The 21079-nt window shown below is 34.2% G+C and overlaps 3 protein-coding genes across 3 annotated transcripts; 2 read left to right on the top strand and 1 right to left on the bottom strand.

Moving 5' to 3' along the window:
* Positions 1 to 784, bottom strand: LOC109021088. The gene has a single exon (XM_019003636.2). It carries the CDS (start codon positions 577 to 579, stop codon positions 151 to 153), a length of 429 nt encoding a protein of 142 aa, XP_018859181.2. The 5' UTR covers positions 580 to 784; the 3' UTR covers positions 1 to 150.
* Positions 785 to 3813: 3029 nt separating this feature from the next.
* LOC109021087 (F-box protein At5g49610) lies at positions 3814 to 5829 on the top strand. The gene has a single exon (XM_019003634.2). The coding sequence runs from the start codon at positions 4188 to 4190 to the stop codon at positions 5265 to 5267; it is 1080 nt and encodes a 359-aa protein (XP_018859179.1). The 5' UTR covers positions 3814 to 4187; the 3' UTR covers positions 5268 to 5829.
* A 5568-nt stretch (positions 5830 to 11397) lies between these two features.
* On the top strand, positions 11398 to 21079 carry LOC108982291. Its single transcript, XM_035691952.1, has 10 exons — positions 11398 to 11699; positions 12899 to 13815; positions 15580 to 15709; positions 15788 to 16239; positions 16467 to 16547; positions 16641 to 16739; positions 19150 to 19305; positions 19489 to 19575; positions 19803 to 19874; positions 20524 to 21079. The coding sequence occupies exons 2-10, from the start codon at positions 13000 to 13002 to the stop codon at positions 20842 to 20844; spliced, it is 2214 nt and encodes a 737-aa protein (XP_035547845.1). The 5' UTR covers positions 11398 to 11699; positions 12899 to 12999; the 3' UTR covers positions 20845 to 21079.

Here is a 21079-nt window from a genome sequence, read left to right as displayed (position 1 = left end):
AAACAATAGCATATATCATATATCATTAATTATATATTTATATACAAATATAATCAAAATAAAAGATCAATAAATCTGTACTAAAATCAATACCTTTTATAATTACAATTGTCTGTCCCCAGCTCCTTTGCTTCATGATCTTCACGGCCATCAATTTTCCTGATCTCCTCCGACGAACACCGATATTGGAAAAGACTTGGACAAACCTGCTGAAGTCTTGAAAGTGATCCACCTTGCAGGAGGATCCTTTACATAAATCTCATTCAACGTAATCCAAATCCAAAACTCCTTGGCCTTGACACCAGTCAGTTTCTTGATCTTGTTGGGCTCGAAGTAGGCAGTGACAACGGTGTCGTAGCAGACGAGGATGTTGTCGAATCTGTATTCTCTCTTCTGTTTGTGTTTCAGCCACACAAAACCGATTTCTTTCACGTACCCGCACTCCTCTATGTCTTCTAAGATTAGCAGACCATCCGGCAACCCCATTTCTGACAGCAGCAGCATGAACTTCTCTCTGCAAAGTTCATCCCCGTGATATACCTCGGCTTTCGCCTTCATCTCTGCTGTTACCAGAGACATCTTTCGACGTTTATGTGTGTGGGGAGCTGGGGGTGAGAGGTGGGACTCTCCCGCTTTGTGTAGTGGGCAGAATTAAGAGTATTTTTTTTTTTTTTTATGAAGAATTAAGAGTATTAATATAGAGGAGAAAGGAGGGAGAGTCTGAATAACGACCGTCAATTCTTTAAGGTGCTGGAATAGGAATCCTTCTCAATGTTTTCTTTCTTGTAAGGACACTTGCCCGGAAAATATATCCTGAAGAGCTTTATGGTTTGATCAATACAATATAAAAACTAGACTTTTACCTAAGGTGCAGAGTCTTTTAAATAAGAAAAATTTTATCCCTAAAAAAATTATATAAAAATAAATCTATAAATTGATGTGATTTAATATAATACATTAAATTATAAAATTATTTTTATTATTAAATAAATTTAATAAATCATTTAAAACTATGTTAATTTATAAAATAATTTTTATGTAATTTTTTTTATTCTTTATGTATATAATAATCATCTTTAAAATTGTTTCACTTTTTTTTGTTTTCTAGGCAAAATTTAAGAACATGGTCCCTAAGGACTAGGGGAAGTACTGCTAGTTGACCCATTGCTCATTTACTTGCAGGTAATCATATCCTTCTAACCTGTATACTCCTCTTTTATTTTTTATTTTAAATTTTTTATTTTTTCTTTTAAATATTTTTTAACATTTTTTATTATTAAAAAATATTAAAATATATATAATTTTATTAATAATCACTTTTTTAATTATTAAATAAAATTTTAAAAAATTAAATATAAAATAAAAAGTAAATTAATAAAAAAATAAAAAATAATCTTATCATTTTCTTTTACTTGCCGACTATATAAAACACAAGTAATTATTATTTGGAAAATGCTAGATGCCCCACTGTGAGCTCCCGTTGGGCTCTAGCATTTTTTTATATGTGTTTTATTTTTAGTTTTTTTTATATAGATATTTTTAATAATTTTAAATATTTTAGAAAAATAAAATAAAAATTATAATATTATTAAAAAATATTTTCTTAATCATGAAGTAGAATAAAAAATAATATTTATTCTACTTCGTGATTAAGGAAATATTTTTTAATAATTTTATTTTTACTTTCTGATTAAGGAAGTATTTTTTAATGATATTTTAAATTTATTTTATTTTTAAAAAATATTTAAAAGTGTAAAACAAATCTATATAAAAAATAAATTAACAAAATATATATAGAAAAGTACATGCTAAGCCCAACGAAAGCCTCATGCTGAGATTGTAACATGACCATTTTAAATATATTTTTTTTAAAAAATCATAATATTATTAAAAAATATTTTTTTAATCATGAAGTAAAATAAAATTATAAAATTTTTTTTTATAATTTTATTTTACTTCATGATTAAAAAAATATTTTTTAATATTTTTTTTATTTTTTGATTAAGAAAATATTTTTTTAATGATATTTTAAATTTATTTTATTTTTTTAAAATATTAAAAAATTTATATAAAAAATTATTTAAATAAAATACATATAAAATAATATTAAGCCCAGCGAAGTTGTAGCATCACCCTTATTATTTTGACTGACTGTCGGCTCAAGATTCTAAAAAGACTACAAAAATCTTTGTACGACTCTACCATCTGATTATATTTTGATTCATCTAAAATATCTTAATTGATTAGATTGAGGATTGAGCTTATGACTCTGACGGATGACTCTAAAATATTTTCTTTTGTCTTGTTGGTTTCTTTATTCTGGTCATTTGTTCTCTGCAAAACCTACCAGTCCATGCTGGCTCACAGAGATCAAGCCAAGCAAACTAAAGAAGATGAAAGAAGGAGACCTTCTTGCAATCTTAAACATGGATTTTATCGTAGACTTAATGCGAGGCGATTAAAAACTGGCCTACCAAGTCCATACTTGTTAAAAAAGTTTGGACAGTGTCTCTCTCGAACCCATCTACCTTTTAACCTTCGTGTAACGAGGGGATAGGAGCTTCGGCTCCTTCCTCCTCCCTCCCTCTCTCCCATCTTCCTCTCTGTGTAGTGCTCTGTTTTTTTATATTTATTGTGTTTTGCAAGCTTAATAAAGGAGAATCACAGATTTGGAATGTCCGACGACTTTAGAGGAGTACACGCCTTTCCATGGCGTTGCCCAATTGCCGATCTTCAAACTTACCAAAGGTGGCGCCAAACGGAGCGACGAGTAGCCCACACGCACGGCCCAAAGGTTGTGGTTGCGTTCGGTGAGTGGCTTTCTTGCACCGCCAGGAGGCCTCTGTCGTTGCCACGTGCGTCTCCCTGGGGCCTGTGAGTCTAGCACCTCCAAGATCGGTCGACGGTTTTCTTCCAAGGAGGCGCATGTACTGCACGCGCCACCACAGCTGCCGGAGTATTGTCTTTTTCTGTTATTTCAGTTGTTTTTCCTTGTAATTTATTTCGTGTCTTGTTTATTTTTTTTAGAAAATATAAAATCCAAAAATTTTGTCCTTTCGGACCTTGGTCCGAACGGTGTGTTGTCCCCTCTCTGCTTTGACAGTGTATGGGGTTGGTGTACCCTATTCCGCTTAGTCGAGGTATGGGTTTTGTCACCTGATTACTTTTTCTCTGTTGGGAACAGAGATTTGTATGACAGATTCTTTAGACTTAGGTCTTTAACGATCCGTCATCTGGACTAGACCATATTAGCCACGGTAGTGTGTTGGAGAGCTCTTAATGTTTGTATTTGACTTTTTTTAAGTCATATTTGTACGTCCTCTTTTATGAATGATATGTGATCCTTTTATAAAAAAAAAAAAAACTTATTGTTATTATAATGCCCAACCTTGATCCTATTCATGCCCAACCTTAGTTGGGGGTCTCGTTTATTTTTATAGAAGTGACGAGATAAAATGAATTAAAATTAAAATTAAAAATTGAATAAAAATTTATTAGAATATAATTTTTATTTTAAAATTTGAAAAAAATAAATTTTTTATTTTATATAAAAATTAAAAAAAATTATAATAATTAGAAGAAATAAATTAAATTAAATTAAAAAATAAACTTAAAAATTTGGAAAAGCAAGTGAAAAATACATAGGGTTGGAACTTTGAGGACATAGTATGACATCAAGCCCATTTGCAAGTTCCCTTTGCATATCAAACACGTTATGCCTTACCTCATCACACTCTATGGCCCATTTGCCGCCCACAAGCCTTTTGTTCTCTGAAGTTAAATCACAACCGATAATCTCGTTCGTCTGTTATAATTTCACTCGCTGGCATATTCTCCCTCCGGTTCTCGAATTCTTTTCTGATTCTCTCTTTTTCTTAATTTGTTTTGCGTAATTCTTAATTTCTGCAAATCTCTCAGATTCCCTTCCCAACAAAAGCCGGTTTCTCATAACCCCTACGTCTCAGACCCATTTCATTGGTCGATTAATTAGTATATGTTAAAACTGTCAAACAAGAGCATTTGAGGTTTCAATTGAAAGTCAAAGCCCTACTTGGATCCTCGGCATCAATTGAGATTTCACCGAATACCCATCACGTAATTTTCAACTGGTAAGCAAATCTTGGACCTCTCTATCGATCTTCACATTTGGGCATCCTCAAGTTCTACTTGTATCTTAGAGAAGAATTATGAATTCTCGAGGAGATGGGTTTTTCCCGGACGAAGTTATTCTTCAAATTCTTGCAAGACTGCCTGTGAAGTCCTTGTTTATGTGTAAAACCGTGTGTAAACTTTGGTACAGATTGTCTGAGGACAAGTATTTTGTTCAGCTCTATAATGAATTGTCTGTTAAGAACTTGATGGTATTGGTTGAGGTTTCAGAGGCATCAGACTTGAAATCTCGTTTGATTTGTGTTGATAATCTCAGTGGTGTTTCTGAATTTTCGTTGGATTTCTTGAAAGATAGAGTCAAGGTTAGAGCCTCTTGTAATGGCTTGTTGTGTTGCTCTAGTATTCCTGATAAGGGTGTATACTATGTCTGCAATCCGATGACTAGGGAGTTTAGGTTGCTTCCTAGGAGTAGAGAGAGGCCAGTGACAAGGTTTTACCCTGATGGTGAGGCAACTCTGGTTGGTTTGGCATGTTGTTCATCGAGTCAGAAGTTTAATGTTGTGTTAGCAGGTTATCACCGCTCTTTTGGTCATAGGTCGGATGGAACTTTTATATGTTTGGTTTTTGATTCAGAGTTCAACAGATGGAGGAAGTTTGTGTCTTTTCAAGATGACCATTTTACACATATGAAACGGAATCAAGTCGTGTTTGTTAACGGCTCTTTGCATTGGTTGACGGGTAGTTCGTGTATTCTTGTGCTTGATTTACATTGTGACATATGGAGGAAGATGTCATTGCCGGGTGAAGTGAGCTATGGGTCTGGGAATAGAATTTATTTGTTGGAATCCGATGGTTGCTTGTCCGTGATTCAGATATCAGATGCTTGGTTGAATATTTGGGTATTGAAAGACTATGAGAGGGAAGAATGGCATTTGGCAGATAGGGTGAGTCTTAGATGTGTCAGAGGACTTGTGCCTGGCATTTTCCCGATAAGTCAGACTGGTGAATATGTTTTCCTAGCAACTCATAAGCAGGTATTGGTTTATCAGCGGAAGAAACGAGTGTGGAAAGTGATGTATTCTGTGAATAACAGCACTGCACTCCCATTGTGGTTCTCAGCACATGCATTTCGAAGCACAATATTCTCTTGTCATTAAGGTGTGGACTACATCTGCTGAACTTCTGTTCATGAAATTCTTATTGCAAGCACCAATTGGCTAATTTTATTTGTCATAATTGGATGATATGGCTTATTCACCGTAAGCTTTTCAGTTTTAGCTGTTGGCTTTGGCTTGGATTTCCTCACTTTTGCAACGGATGACAGTGAGGCAGTTTTCTTCTTGGATTTATGAATTAAATTTTCTTTATTGCTCAGCTTGAAAGAGAAATAAAAGATGCTCTTTGTGAAAGTTGATCATTACCTCTCGTTGTGCATATATTCATGGCTCGTTTTCGTAAGTAATGTTCCTTGCTCAAATTACTCAAAGCTATCTCAGTTCACCTTCACTTGATAAGCTATTACTCCAGCACGTTCCCATGTATAGTTCAATGCTGCTAGGGCTCAATGTTTATTTAGTCTGTTTCTCATGGCTTTCATGAAACATCAAGATCCTAAGTTCACATCTCAAGGCTTTGATTCTCTCATTGGTAACTTTAAGATGATTTTGTGATTGATCTCTTTTGCATAAAGCAAGTGTATGTAATGTCATCTCTTTTGCAGCTGTGTTGCCTGATCAAACTGGAAAAATGTTTACTTTTAGCCAGATAGGGTTATTTCTCACAAATAAGAAACTTGTAAAAATTGTTGATGTTGCTATTCCTATCCAACATCGGGAGATTTTGAAAGTGTTCTGGGATGCTCTCAAATGAGATATTCGCTTTATTCAACGATGTTGATTTTAGAAAATGTATGAGGTCTAGTTCTTTATTGGCCTATTGTGAATTGACCATGGAGACATTCGTTTTGTACCAAAAGAAAAGTAGCATACTAGTATTCTTCTCTTTTCCACTTTCAACATTGTACCAGCAGAAGTTTACATTGGCAGGATGCAAGTGGTTCAAATTGCATCTAATGGAGCTTGTTCGTTGACTTCCAGGATGTGTATTTGTTAAGAGTCACTTATAGCCACTAAGGAAACATGTGATTTCATCTCAAAACCCTTTTCTTTTCTTTTCTTTTTTTTTTGGTTGCTTTTTGTTTTTTGTTTTAATGTCGGTGTTAAGTAATGTATCCCAAAACCTGCTCCAATTCTTATGCTGTTTTTGTTAGGTTAAAAGATCTTTTAGATTTTTCAAAAAAGTTGTTACTTGTTAGTCTGATATGTCATTCGTTAAAAGGTTAAAAATATCAATAATTGTCCTTTAGGATCTATTTCAGTGCCGTGTTGAATGGGTCAGCAACAGATACAACTCATAAAAAGAAATGATATTTAAAATAGTGTGTAAGGATTGCTCAATTACTTTTAAAAAAAAATAAATATGAAATTTATATAAAAAATAATAATAATTTTTTAATAATAAAATTTACTCTTTTTTTAAATAATTATACGATATTTACATACTATATAATTATATATAGCATTACTCGATAAGGTTAGCTGGATGCCAATGCAAGTCAGGCAATTGTCCCCCACTACTCAAGGCCTCTTAAGAAAATATTTAATGGCCTCTATTAAGAATTAAAAGTCCGCTCAGTTTAGGTTGAGAAATACTCTCAGTCAATTTAATTTTATTATTATAATTTTCATAAATTTTTACAAAGAATGTAATAAATAATTTAATTTTTTAAATCTTTAAATAATAATAATATTAAAAATTAATATTTTAATAATATTTTATTCAATTTTTAACTTTTATTTCTATTTATCTCATCTCAACTCACTATTCAAACCTAACCTACTTCTTAAGAAATTATATTGATACTAAAATTATTTAAGAAATAATATTAGAAGCCCTCGAGTAAGAAGTTCTCTAAAAAAAAAAAGAAAAAAAAAGGCTAGGATGATTATTAAGAAATAAAAACTTCTGAGAAAACTATTTCTGGTTTTTTTATTATAAATCATTATTAATTATTAACCTTGTTAGTTATGTAAGAGAAAAGATTGTTAGTGTAATTAAGAAAAAAAATAGATGATGACAAACCAATCAATTTAAATTCAACTGCTTCTGGTGTTGGATCAATCCAATCAATTCAAATAACAATTTCCTGGCCTTAATCTCTGTTTACATCTCTGTTTAGAGTCAAACCATGCATTGATGGAGCAACGCCGTTTCCCCAACCTACGAAGAAAATTCAATATTTAAAGAAAAGAAAGGCTTCAAATAGGTCGGGGTGTCTTTTCTCATTTTACACCATCTAATAAAATTAAGACATGTAATAATCTCATGAGACTTACTATAAGTGTGAGTCCAGTGAAAATCCTATTCTCAGCCCATCGTCTTCTCCCCACAAATCTCCCTCTTCTCAACTTTGAAAATTTTCCTTTTCTCAACCTATTGTCTCAACCAAGTGGTCTCAATCCGTCGAAAGCATGGTCTCTCTCCATTCTTCTATGCATTGTCTCAATCTCGAAAATCTCTCTCTTCTTAACTCAATGGTCTCAACTCGTTGAAAACCTCAGTGGAGATCTGTCGAACCCATCCCATCTCTGTCGAAAATCTCTGTCCGTCAAACCCATCCCTCCGTCCATGTAACCCATCTATGCCCATGAAGTAAACTTGTACTCCTAGGTGTCAGCAGCTCATGATTATGCTGGAGTACAAATTTACACAATCCAATTTTGTCGATCCTTCTTTAGTGACATAATCACCTTACACCCAATTTTTGTCTCTACAGCCTAAGGTCTTATTCTTTCTTTAAGTTCAGAATTATGGCGACATAAACCTTCTCTTAAACACACATATTCTACCCTAATTAATGATCTATGTTTGACATTGGCAGGATGCAAGCGGTTTAAATTGCATCTAATGGAGCTTGCATTAACTTATTCTTTTTCAAAACGATGCAATGTCATTTATATAAAAATAATAATTTTTTAATAATGGACTTTACAAATTTTTAAATGGTTGCGTGATATTAACACACTCCACAATTATATGTACCATTACTTGGCATGGCCGGTTCAATGCCAACCCAAGTCAGACAATTGTCCCCCCACTACTCAAGGCCTCTTAAGAAGAAATTTAATGGCCTCCATTAAGAATTAAAAGCCCTTAAACTTCCTAAGAAATTATATTGATATTAAAATTATTTAAGAAATAATATTAGAAGGCCCTCGAGAAAGAAGTTCTCTACAAAAAAAAAAAAAAAAAACTAGAATGATTATTAAGAAATAAAAATTTCTGAGAAAACTATTTCTTATTTTTTATTATAAATAATTATTAATTATTAACCTTATTAGTTATGCAAGAGAAAAGATGTAATTAAGAAAAAAATAGATGAAGACAAACCAAAGCAATTACAATAGTTAGTGTGTAATTATTAAGAAAAAAAGAATTTATAGTATTTATACTCAACATGATAGATTATTACATTATCATATCGGAATTAAAATGGTCTTTTAAAGTTCTCGTCTTAGGCCTCAATTTAAATTCAACTGCTTGTGGTGTTGGATCAATCCAATCTATTAACTGTATTCTTGAAAGCTGGGCTTCTTCTATAATTGGTTGGGATGTTAAGTTGAATTTAGCTTAGTTCAATTTTTTATGAATATTAGTGAGTCGAGTAGTGAAGTGAATTATGTGGGACCTATCTAAAATGAGTTTAAAGTGTATTTAGATGTTAAGATGTGTTTAATATTTTTTATAGGAAATTGAAAAAAATTATGAGTCTCACGTATAAAAGATGTGTTGAGTTAAAAAAAGTTATGGATCCCACATGTAAGGAAGTTTTGAGTTGAGATGAGTTTAGTAATTTAGACTGCATTTGGATGTTGAAATAAGTTGAGTTGAGATATTAAAATATTATTAGAATATTATTTTTTAATATTATTATTATTTTGAGATTTGAAAAAATTGAATTGTTTATTATATTTTGTGTTGAAATTTGAAAAAATTGTAATAATGAGTTGAGATGGGTTGATGATCCAAACGAAGAACTTTGGTGTTTGGATGTTAGGCTCAACTTAAAATTAGACTGAATTCAGTTGAGTCTTGCAACCAAACACAACCTAAGAAATTAGAAAAAAAAAAATTAAAGTCAAATAACAATTTTCTGGCTTGAATATTTGTTTAAAGTCAAACCATGCATTGATGGAGCAACGTCGTTCTCCCAACTGGGGGTGTAACCGGTCCGGTCCGGTTCGGTTTTATATAAAATTTAGGACCGAACCGATATGTACCGGTTTTATATTTCTCAAAACCGATTACGCACTGGTTACTCTCCTAAATCGGAACTTCCGGTTTTACCAGTTTCTGGTCAGGTCCGGTCCGATTTTTCGATTTTTTTAAAATGTAAATTTCACAATTTGTCATTAAAAATTTGTTTATAAAAAAAAATTGATTAAAAAAAAACTGTTTTATAATTTTATTAATATATTAGACTATATAATAGTATTAATATTAGACTATTGGTATAGTTATAAGTTATATATTAGTATTAGTTATAAACTTTTAGTGATTTAGTATTAACATTTTATATAATAATTTATAAATTATAATAAGAAATTATTTCATATATGAATATATATGTTATATATAAAATTTCACATAAAAATTTATAATTATACATTATATATAAAACTTAGATATATTAATATTTAATATATAAAAAATATTTTGTATAAAACTTATATATAAAAATTTTATTTTTTATTTTTTTTAATCAACTGATCCAGTCCGGTCCAAAAAATCTCAGAACAGGAACCGGTCGGTTTTTACATTTTAAAAACTGGTTCCAGACCGGACCGGTTTAAAACCAGTTCGGTTCAGTCCGGTCCGGTCCGATTTTTCGATTTGAGTTTGCACCTCTACCCCCAACCAACAAAAAAAATTCCTTATTTAAAGAATATGTGAAATGCAACTTTGAAGGTTGACTTATGTTTATATGTTTTTTTTTTTAAATTTATTTATTTCTGTAGAGCATTTTGAATGGGGAAATACAGACTCCATTGTTTTTTTATAATCTCTTTCTCCTCATGTAATGAACAATTTAAGGATTTATTTGGATAGTAAAATGAGATGAGATGATTTTAAATAAATTAAATAAAATATTATTAAAATATTATTTTTATTTTAAAATTTTTAAAAAAATATTTATTATATTTTATATAAAAATTTAAAAAAATTATAATGATTCGATGAGACGTATTTAAAGACCAACCTCATTCAATTTTGACAATTAAAAGGCCCACTTTGGGTAGTTTTTGGCCATTAATTTGAGGGCATTTCACAAAGCCTCACTTATCACCTACCAAATATCATGCTTATTACTGACTCTGAGGTGGTACACTACAGATTCCATAGAGCAAAAAGTTTTTAGGCCGCTTTCTCTCTCTGTCCAGGGCCTATGAATTATGATATTCATTGGAGGCATCGCCAAAGCATCATCGGAGATGTAAATAACATATAAAGAAAGGGGAAAAAAAATGTCTATAGCTTCTACAATTTTTTATAATCTTTATATTAAAATTATTATTATTTTCACTTGTATTTGATTTTTCTAATCGATTTCTCCAATAAAATATTTTAAAAATCATTCGTAGAAACTAATAAATGATTTTAAAAAAGAAACACACTTCAAATACGAGAGAGATATGCAAAAGTGAAATTAACAATATTTTATTGCTATTTGCAATTATTTTTTAAAAAGTACTAAATAATTAATAATTATCGGAAATCCACTTTATTTATTTTAATTACTTTGATTAAATAGTTTCATACTTTCATAAAGATATAATTTTTAATAAATATCGTGAAATTATACCTTTATGATTAAAATTCATAAAGATATATATATATATATTTAATCTCATACCATAATTAAGCATTGAAAATCTAAGAGGTGGATCAAAGAAAAACAAACTCAGAAAAGGAAAACAAATAAAAGAGAACAGTGTTATTCTTTATTTTACATTTGATTATTTTTAGTCAAATTTATTGATGTGATACATTTTAAATGATTTATTATATTAATTATTTAAATAGGAGTCAATGAAAATGTGTGATATTCCAACATATGATTAAATACGATAAAATTTAGAAACAGAATTGCTAAAAAAATAGGGGATAGCTCTGCTTCCTACCATACATGATAATGTGATATATCACGGCAAGCTGTTCCCAATCCGTGACCAGAATATGGACAGGCAGTCAGCCAAACAGATCCACGTTCAAACATCACGGATGAGTCAAGAGAGGAACTCCTTTGCTCAGAGCCATTAGACTGTGAAACTCCCAGATTTCTGACAACTATATATATATATATGCACAGCCTATTTTTGCTCCGTTCAGCCAACGTGCCCAATTAGAACAAGATTGTGTAGTGTAATAAACAGTATCAATACACAGATTATCAAGAAAAGCCCAGAAAAGACTCTTTCTTTAGGGCCTATTTTCACTTTGGAACGCACCTGAACTTAGCCGCGGCTCAGGTACGTCTTTATTTGCTTCCTTTCTTTTTCCTTTGAATAATTGCAAGATTTCTTCATCTGGGTATCGTTCAATTTCTTTATATATGTATTTTCTCAACGTTACTTTCCATGTTATATCATTTTTTTCATTACTGCAACATTTTTATTCATTATTTGGAAGTGGGTTCTTTTATTGTTTCTGTTTTCTTGAAATAAATTTTTTGTTTGGTTCTCAAATGGTTTTCATTTTCTTTTTTAATTTACATTCTTACAATATTTCTTGTTGTTCAGGATAAGAATATTGTGAATTTTTATTTCTAAAATTTGGTGTGGAAAGGACTGTGAAGCTCAAGTTAGAAGATTGGAGATATACATGAATAATCATGTACAGTTTTGTGTTAGATTTCGCGGAGAAAGGAGTTAGTAAGACTAAATTAATTTTTTCGTTGGACATGAATTTTCAATTTTTCTGGCGTGAAATTATCAGTTTTGGGTAATACTTAATTAGCCATGTGGCTTCTCCTTGTTCTTCAGGATTCTGTTAGCAATCTATGTTGATTTCTGTTAAGAACCCGCTAGGCTGAACTCACCCTTAAAAACCGGCTTACAAGGGAAGGGTTACTAGGGGCTTATAAACCACCAACTAATCCCATATTTAGTCGATGTGGGATTGTAACAACCACCACCCTCCGCAGCCGATGTCCACGATGGTCCTGACGCTCACACGGGCTGGCTGTGCTCTAAGTCTTTCCTAGCCCCGGACGAACACTACCATGCCGGCATCACCCCCCGTGCCGCATGATTGCAACCTTGCCAACATGGACTGTATACGTGGGGTGGCTCTGATACCATTTGTTATGAACTCACTAGGTAGAACTCACCCTTGAAAACCGACTTACAAGGGAAGGGTGTCTAGGGGCTTATAAACCACCAACCAATCCTATACTTAGTCGATGTGGGATCGTAATAATTTCTTTTCTTAGCTTAGTATCACCTTCATATAGACATTATAGAACTTTGCCCATGGGTGGAGGGGACTGCCTTCCACCATGGGTGAGTATTAACAAACTAAAGGCTGACCCTCATATCACGAGTTTTCATACTTTCATTGCTAGATATGCAGGTAATCCTTTATTATGATTTACTATGCATGTATGCTCTTAATTCTTGTATCACAGTGTCTATTTAGTAAACTTGGTAAACTGCCCGTTTGTTGACAGGTTGTACTTCTCTCCCTAGCTAGCCTATGGCTCCATTGGTGTGGATCAGAAAATACTTAACCTGAATCCCTTTGAAACAATATCACAAGACTTTTTACGTCATGGCTCGAAAAGGTAATCAACAAAAGAATGGGGTGGACCACCAGACACTAGACCATAAAAGAAGAGGTTCAACTTCAGGGTTTAATCCGAAAAATATTAGAGGGCGGGGAAAACCACGAGAGGCAAAGGTGTTACCTGGAGAAGAACTCCCAAATGGTAGCCAATCAAGCAATTTTGCTGAGATTGTGAGTGAAACCAATTATCCAGGAGATGAAAGCAAGAGTGCACAAAAATCAGAGAATATGTTGAGGGAAGAGAAGCAAGGAATGGATGCAATGCAAGGTCCAGAGCAACCAATGTCTTCTGGGAGTGATTTAGCAGATTGCATTGGAAATATTGGAGCTTCAGCTGAAGAACAAAACGGGATATTACATACTAACCAAGGTCGAAAACATACAATAAGTAGCCTGGCATTCTTGCCTAATGGTTTGAATATTAGAAACATGATAGAAAATGTTAAGTCTTCAGATATTTTAGTGCTTAGAAGCTTGAGGGCATTCGTTGTGTTAGTCTTCAAGGCAGCTAGTGAATGGCTCGACAGGCAAAGACCGTTGCTTATGACTCTCAAAACCAAAATGTTGAATGCTTGTGACTATACCAGAACGAAGATTGAGCAAGTGTATCCCGTCGTTTGGAAATGGCTTATGCATTTTGGGAGCATAATGCTTCTTATATCAATGGTTTGGTTGGAATGTTTTCTTAGAGGCATTGATTCCTTCTTACGCATGGGGACAACAGCCTTCTTCTCAGTTATATGGTTCAGCATTTTCTCAGTAATTGCTATGGTTGGGATGCTCAAATTTCTTATTGTCTTGGTAAGTCCCGTTTATGTTTGAGCCAGCAAAAAACTTGGTGCTTCATTAATGATTGGATTCAGCTCATAAACTAATTGAAGATAAGATGCTTCTATATTTCAGTCCTTTTTTTCCTCCAATCTTTGCAATTTATTCTGTTTGTTATTTTTATGATTTTGAGATCAGCGTAAAAAAGAAAAAGAAAAAGAAGGATTACTGATTCTTGAGAATCCTGATTTTCCATATTGAATTAGTTATTGACCCTTTGGATATTCCTTGGTATCTCAATTTCCTCATCGCTTTTCAGTGTACTTACCGTTTATATGTGCAATAGTGGAGATTCCTGAAATGAGTACTGCACCTCTCTTTTGTGTTGTGGTTGTATTTTGGAGTCTGGATGATGGGTTTTTTTGTCCTACCTGAAAGATGATAGACCTGTTTTCTTTGTCCTATTTGAAAGATTTAATGCCTCATGTGAATTAAACAGGTTTATCATCTTTCAAAAAGGATGCTGAAGCAAATGCTTTATGCACTGAATTTTTTCTTGTAAGTGATGTGTTTATCTTGGACTTTTGATTTTAAATGACTTCTTAGTTTATCAGTGGGATGGGTGTTATGGACATGAGATCATAGGAAATAGCTTTTTTGCTAGAAGCTTTAAAGAAACTACCGATACGGTTTAATCACCTAGTGAATTGTTAAGTAGGATGGTATTTTTGTATATTGAGGTGATACTGGAGTTGCAGTCCATGGTTATGCAGCCTATTTATGCCTATTGGCACATGTCTATTCTTGTTTGGTTATTAGGAGATGAACTTTGTAGATGCCACATGTAACTCATTATTTGTTTTAACCAACCTCAAACATGAATTGCTTTTCAAAATCCAGGCTAGGGTCTTGGGATCATGAACTCTGGCAAACATAAAGCAAAATATCCAGGTTTTGCACTTTAGCTTTCATTTTATACATTCATGAAAACCCCTAGGGGTTGGCTCAAGTGGTAAAGACCTTGGGTTTGGGCGTATGCTCCCCCAATGTGCAAACAATCTTTAGAGGCCATCTGATTGGGGGATTTTTCCCTTGAATTACCCAATGTGCACTTGCAGGAAACTCCTTGCCAAGGGCTTGTGCACCCCCGAGATTAGTTGGGATGTTGTTCCCGGACACTCAATGCCAATCAAAAATTTTTTGTACATTCACAATATGTAAAATTGAGGATTTAATGATGAAACCATAAGGGCTTAAAAGTTTGGTTGGGTTCTAGTCTTGACACTTTAGGTGATAGCATGATGTAAATGTGGGGGATTTTTCCCTTGAATTACCCAATGTGCACTTGCAGGAAACTCCTTGCCAAGGGCTTGTGCACCCCCGAGATTAGTTGGGATGTTGTTCCCGGACACTCAATGCCAATCAAAAATTTTTTGTACATTCACAATATGTAAAATTGAGGATTTAATGATGAAACCATAAGGGCTTAAAAGTTTGGTTGGGTTCTAGTCTTGACACTTTAGGTGATAGCATGATGTAAATGTGATGTCTGACATGTTTCACATGCTGCTATATCAAAACAGTGAGAAAGTGACGTAAGTACTCATTTCTATGCACTTTTTCAAAATGGTTGTCATGGTTTCCTGCTTTATCTCTTGTAAAATGCTCTCTCACAGTTTTCATTTCTGAGGAATTTGCATCAAGTGCTGTGCTTTTCTGGTTATATTTTCATCTCCTTACCTTAGCTATTGTACTTTTCATATTCTTATGTTCTCATTATGTGTCATGATCAATCAGACCTTAGCTGCACTTATTGGTGTTTTTGTCGGGTTCACTCTATCAATTTTGACTGTTGCCATTACTGGAACTGTTTTCTTGTGGTTTTATGGAAGCTTTTGGACAACAGCACTTGTCATCTTCTTTGGAGGTGATTATCTTACCTTACCATTCTTGTTTATCTGTATATTTGTTAGTTCTCTGGGGTTTGACATTGTTTAAAGCTCAGGGTTGGCATTCATGTTGAGCCACGAACGTGTTGCACTACTAATCACCACGACGTACTCCATATATTGTGCTTGGGCATACGTTGGATGGCTTGGTTTGCTTATTGGTTTGAATTTTTCTTTTATTTCGAGTGATGTTCTGATATACTTCCTGAAGAATAATATGAATAAGCATAGAAGACCCAATAGGTTCTCAGAACAAGCAGCTGGAATGCAAGGTCAACCGGGGTTCTTTAATAGTGAAACGGAACATGCTTCGACTTCTGAAATTGACCCAGGGTTATCAGCTGATCGGAGTCCAGGAGTTCCGTCAACCAGTGGGGCTGATTCTGAGATAACTTCTGAAGAAGAAGTGGTTCGCTTGTTAAACTGCACCGATCACTACTCCGTGTTGGGCTTGTCCCGGTACGAGGACATAGATGTTTCTCTACTCAAACGGGAATATAGGAAAAAGGTAACTGGCATTCTCTGTTTGTTATAATTGGCTATACTTATTTTTTATGTTATTCCCTTGGAAGTTTCATTAGCATTATCAGCCTTGTATGCTGATATTCAAAAATGTATCTTGCGACTTTAAAGAGATTGGTTTATTTTTGTGCTGTTTCTTAACATCTTTTCATTAAATGTATAGAAGATAAGGAGAGTATTCTTTTACTGACTCAGTTTTTTAATTGGCTCCAGGCAATGTTGGTCCATCCTGATAAGAACATGGGGAATGAAAAGGCCGCAGAAGCTTTTAAGAAACTTCAAAATGCATATGAGGTAAATCTTTTGGTTTCAATTGTCCCAAATTTTTTATGCTCTTTTTTCATTCCTGTCTGAATATATTGTTTTATTTATGATTTTTTTTTCTAGGTTCTACTAGATACTCTGAAGCGAAAAGCATATGATGATGTATTAAGAAGGGAGGAGTTGCTGAACTTATTCAGAAGGTTCCAAAATACTTCTCAAAAGGTATGTATACATATGTTCCCCCGCACACCCACCACCACCACCCCCCCTCCCCCTTTTTAGCTGTCTGTTTGACAGATTTGGGTGTGGGAAATGGATACCCTATACCCTTTCTGCTTCATATTCGTATTTGTAATGCTTTTTTCATGGGACTGGATGCGGGAATCAATGAAAGGTTGAGAGATTTTCCTACAAAATGTGGAAATCTTGAGCACAAGGAGGTGGTGAATTTCAGTTCTCGTGCTCTAATAATAAGTCAGATCACATGAGACAAGCATGCCCCCCTAACTATGAATGGAATGAAAGGCTGTTTTAACAATTTTAATTTTTCAAATAGACTTGACTGACACATTTATTGGGAAAAAGAGGAAGTGATGGGTATTTCTTTATTGTTTAGATCAATACATTTGACCTAATTATGTGAACCAAACCTTTGGAATGGGAATTCCTTAGACATCTGATATCCATCCCTCGTTTCATAGGAGTTGATCGGCCATTTCTGTCTGGAAATTTTTGCCTGCCAAATATCTCTTTGCTTGTACTTAATTTCAGATTTCCCACAATCTTACACTTGTTTGTTGCATTGCCATGAACATGGGTTTCAAAAGGGATGGTGATCTGATACAGCAAATTAATTAATGATGAACTTGTTAGCCATGCCCTTTTGATCTTCATTCGGCATGTGTCTAGTTGAATTTCTTTGGATTTTGCATTGAGATTGTCTTTTATCAGATTACTTGGTGTAACACCCCAACTCCCCATGGTTAATAATAAAGTCATTTTTAGAAATTCTCGGGGAAGCCGGAGTGCTACTACTTAACTTGACTGAAAAATATTTTTTTTTATTCTGAAGGAAGTGTCTGGTACAAAGATTCCTTATAATATCATTCTTTATTAAAAATACTGAAATCATAAAAGAGAGTGCGTGAAAGCATTTATTAAAATTTCTCAAAATTTGTGCTATAAAATCTTAACTTAACATATGTGTACATGATCTAGGCCACTGTCATGCCTCCCTGGATTAAGTCCCGTCCTGCAACTCTACCTTCATAAATATTCTAATCTTGGGTGGTTTAAAAACAGAAAACAACTAAAATGAATCGATAATTCAGTAAGAAACCCATCATAATGTAAACATACTTAACATAAGGTTTTTCATAAAATATTTCATACTGAGAACTTAAAATCATGAATGTTCATACGTATGCTATGACATGCACGACTTATCTTTACTTATTAGCTATTATATTGGCCCACACACTTAATCATGTATGCAAGGTTGTGCACCAATCCCACATCCCACGGCCGCAAGGGGAGCTGCTAATGGTATTCTAGCATACTATGGTGGACCATGCTTAGCTTCGTGGCTTGCACATCCAGCCATAAATCGCATTGGTACCATGCATCTAAATGGTCATCTGATCAACTGGTCTGAGCTTATTTTACACTCGATCTTATGAAAACTTACATGTCTTATAGAACGTGAGATGCATAATACATACATAACTATAATATGCAGAATGAAACATGATGAATGATGTGCTTGCAAATGCCAAATATCATGACATGCGTAGTATATAAACATTAGCTTCCAAAGAACTGACTTTAATAATAATACATATAACTAGCTAACGTATGCTAATCCTAATTTATGATAAAGTTACTTACCTCGCAGTGTTAATCCAATATTTCCAGTATGAAATCGATCACGTGAACTAGAAAGAGAGAAAATGTGAGGGATGTTATGAGAGGAATGAGGCAGGCTATTGACGTGGTGAACGTGGGCACACACGGTGCTGAACTGGGTATCTTGGTTTCGGCCATTGCACTTACGGAGATTTATGATTTTTTCCAAATAAAACACGAAATGAAAGATATTTATAGAGAGATTTGGGAGATGGTGCCGGCGAGTTCGAGTTCGAGTTCGAGTTGGACTCGGTCGCGATCATTCAAGAAGATTTTGAATTTAAATTCATGATCTAGTTGTTCATTCGATGTAGGATTGGTAGTGACTGAGACTATAGGGGACTTCAATTTGTGATGATTTTAAATTGAAATAAATTTCTAATGGCCGATCTTTAAATTCTAAAAGGAGTCTAACTTGTACAATAAATAATAAATGACCCATTAAATATAATTTAGACCTAATAAAAATTATCAATATTAGGACTTTAGAATTATTAGGGCGGGTCGTTACACTTGGAGTACTAAATTGTGTGATTTTCATTGGGCTCTAGATTCTAAAGTAAGCGAGGCTTTCTTTGTTTTATCTTCTTGGATAAGTAAGGCGTGTTTTGTTATATCAAAGCTTCTAACAGCATTGCACCTACTTTGGAGCATTTAGTCGTCACTTGTTCTAGTTTTATCTGAGTTCTTTTGTCTCACTTAAGCTTTTGATGCAATTGATTCCCAGAATGGAGGGCATGGTTTCTTTACCTCTGGATTTGCACGCTCAGAGGCTGGTGGTGATCCTTCTAGAGATTCAAGGCAAATAGCCTGCAAAAAGTGTGGCAACAATCATGTCTGGTTGCACACCAAGAAATCAAAATCTCAAGCAAGATGGTGCCAGGTATTTCCTTTCCCTTTATCTCTATTCTTCAATTGGAATGCATTTGTGTAAGCTGTCACTAAGTGTACTACCCACCTTGCATGACATGGCCTAGCTTTTTATAAACAAGGGGTTTCTTTTCCCTAGAAGGAAGGAGTTGTCCCTGATGGTTATGACCTTACTCTGGGAATTTTCCTTTTGAAGGATTGCAATGAATTTCATCAAGCAAAAGATGGTGATGGATGGGTTGAACAGTCTATGCAGCCTTTCTTTTTGGGACTGCTGCAGAAGGTATGTACCAGCAATCCATTTTTGACCAGTACCCATTCATCGTTAGTCACCCCCCCCCCCCCCCCCCCCAAAAAAAAAAAAAAAAAAGGAAAAAAAAAAACAGGAAAACATGATTATAATCTTGAGCCTGAGCCATAGTATAGATATAAAAGTGACCATGTCCTTCATGGAGTATACTATAGAATTGGATTCTGATTCTTCTTTTTATCTTAACGTTATGTAAGCAGGTAGATGCTCCTGTTGCATATGTTTGCGCTGATAGCAGGATATATGATGCTACCGAATGGTATATTTGTCAGGTATATTTTCATTAGCTTAACTGATTTCTCTGAACCTATGTGCATATCCTCATGTGAATGTACCGTGGCTAAGACTATATAATGAAGAAACTATAAATATGTTATTGCACAATTGGATGCCACAAGGTACCAGGTCATCCAAAGTGGAACTTCTAAATCCAATTCTTTTAGGCTTCCAAACATTATTTAAAATGACATTCATGTATTTTAAGTTGAACACCACAAAACGTATGAATTACCCAAGGTGCACTTGCGGGAAACTCCTTGCAAGGCATGTGTACCCTTGGGATTAGTCGGGACAGTTTTCTTGGACACCCGATGCCAATAAAAAAAAAAAAAAAAACTGCATTTGAATACCAGCTACGTTTTGTAATTCTGCATCAAAGACAGTTGGATGATACAAGTGTTATTTTGGTGTCTAAATGCCAGCTTCATCCATTTTCAGAGGAGAGAAAAAATTCTGATCTATATCTAAAACTGGTGCTACCATTGAATAAACATTTTGTGGCTAGGTGGAAGAATCTAGTTGATTATGCATAATGGGTAATTCAGGAGATGCTCACTTAGAACGACCCCACATGCTGAACCTTGCACCACCATTACACCTCCACATGGAAGTAGAAGGTATAATGCTCATCTTTTTTTGCAGGGAATGAGATGTCCAGCCAACACCCACAAGCCGAGTTTCCATGTCAACACTAGTGTAACCTCCAAGCATAACAGCGGAAAGGGAACCAGTTCAGGACAAAGGGGTGGTCAAGTGCCGGCATCTAATATGGAAGAGAGCATGACAGAGGAAGAATTCTTTGAGTGGTTACAGAATGCAGTGCAAGCAGGAATGTTTGACAATTTCAGTGGCAGTACCTCCAATGAGAGTCCGTCTGGCCGGACTGGAAGTGGCTCCAAGAGCGGTGGTGGCAATAGTGGCAGTGCCAACAAGAAAAAGAAAAAGGGAAAGAAGCAATGGTGATCACCAAAACTTTTGCAGCACAACCTTTGTAAGCATTTGCTGGCCTGTCACAGAAGGTTTATTGGCTTATAGAGCAACTTATAGTCCTTTTTTTTTTTTTTTTATACATATATAAAGAAAATGAAGGCCTAACTGATGAAAGTTCAACCCCATTAATGCATGCCAGCATGAGTACGCACTCTCTTGAGCCTCCGTAATGCAAGAATTGTAGAGTGTTCTGTTTTCTCTTCCTTCA

The sequence above is a fragment of the Juglans regia genome, chromosome 7 (genome assembly GCF_001411555.2).
Source record: "Juglans regia cultivar Chandler chromosome 7, Walnut 2.0, whole genome shotgun sequence".
Classification (NCBI taxonomy): domain Eukaryota; kingdom Viridiplantae; phylum Streptophyta; class Magnoliopsida; order Fagales; family Juglandaceae; genus Juglans; species Juglans regia.
Note: the sequence above shows the minus strand (reverse complement) of the source record. Positions and strands in the feature narration are given on the sequence as shown.

Excerpts from the sequence above, each read along its gene's own strand:
- LOC109021087 (XM_019003634.2), top strand. The coding sequence starts at position 4,188 with ATGAATTCTCGAGGAGATGGGTTTTTCCCGGACGAAGTTATTCTTCAA.
- LOC108982291 (XM_035691952.1), top strand. The coding sequence starts at position 13,000 with ATGGCTCGAAAAGGTAATCAACAAAAGAATGGGGTGGACCACCAGACA. Across the intron at positions 16,240-16,466 it reads AACGGGAATATAGGAAAAAG|GCAATGTTGGTCCATCCTGA; the intron begins GTAACTGGCATT and ends AATTGGCTCCAG. Across the intron at positions 19,576-19,802 it reads TTTTGGGACTGCTGCAGAAG|GTAGATGCTCCTGTTGCATA; the intron begins GTATGTACCAGC and ends TTATGTAAGCAG.
- LOC109021088 (XM_019003636.2), bottom strand. The coding sequence starts at position 579 with ATGTCTCTGGTAACAGCAGAGATGAAGGCGAAAGCCGAGGTATATCAC.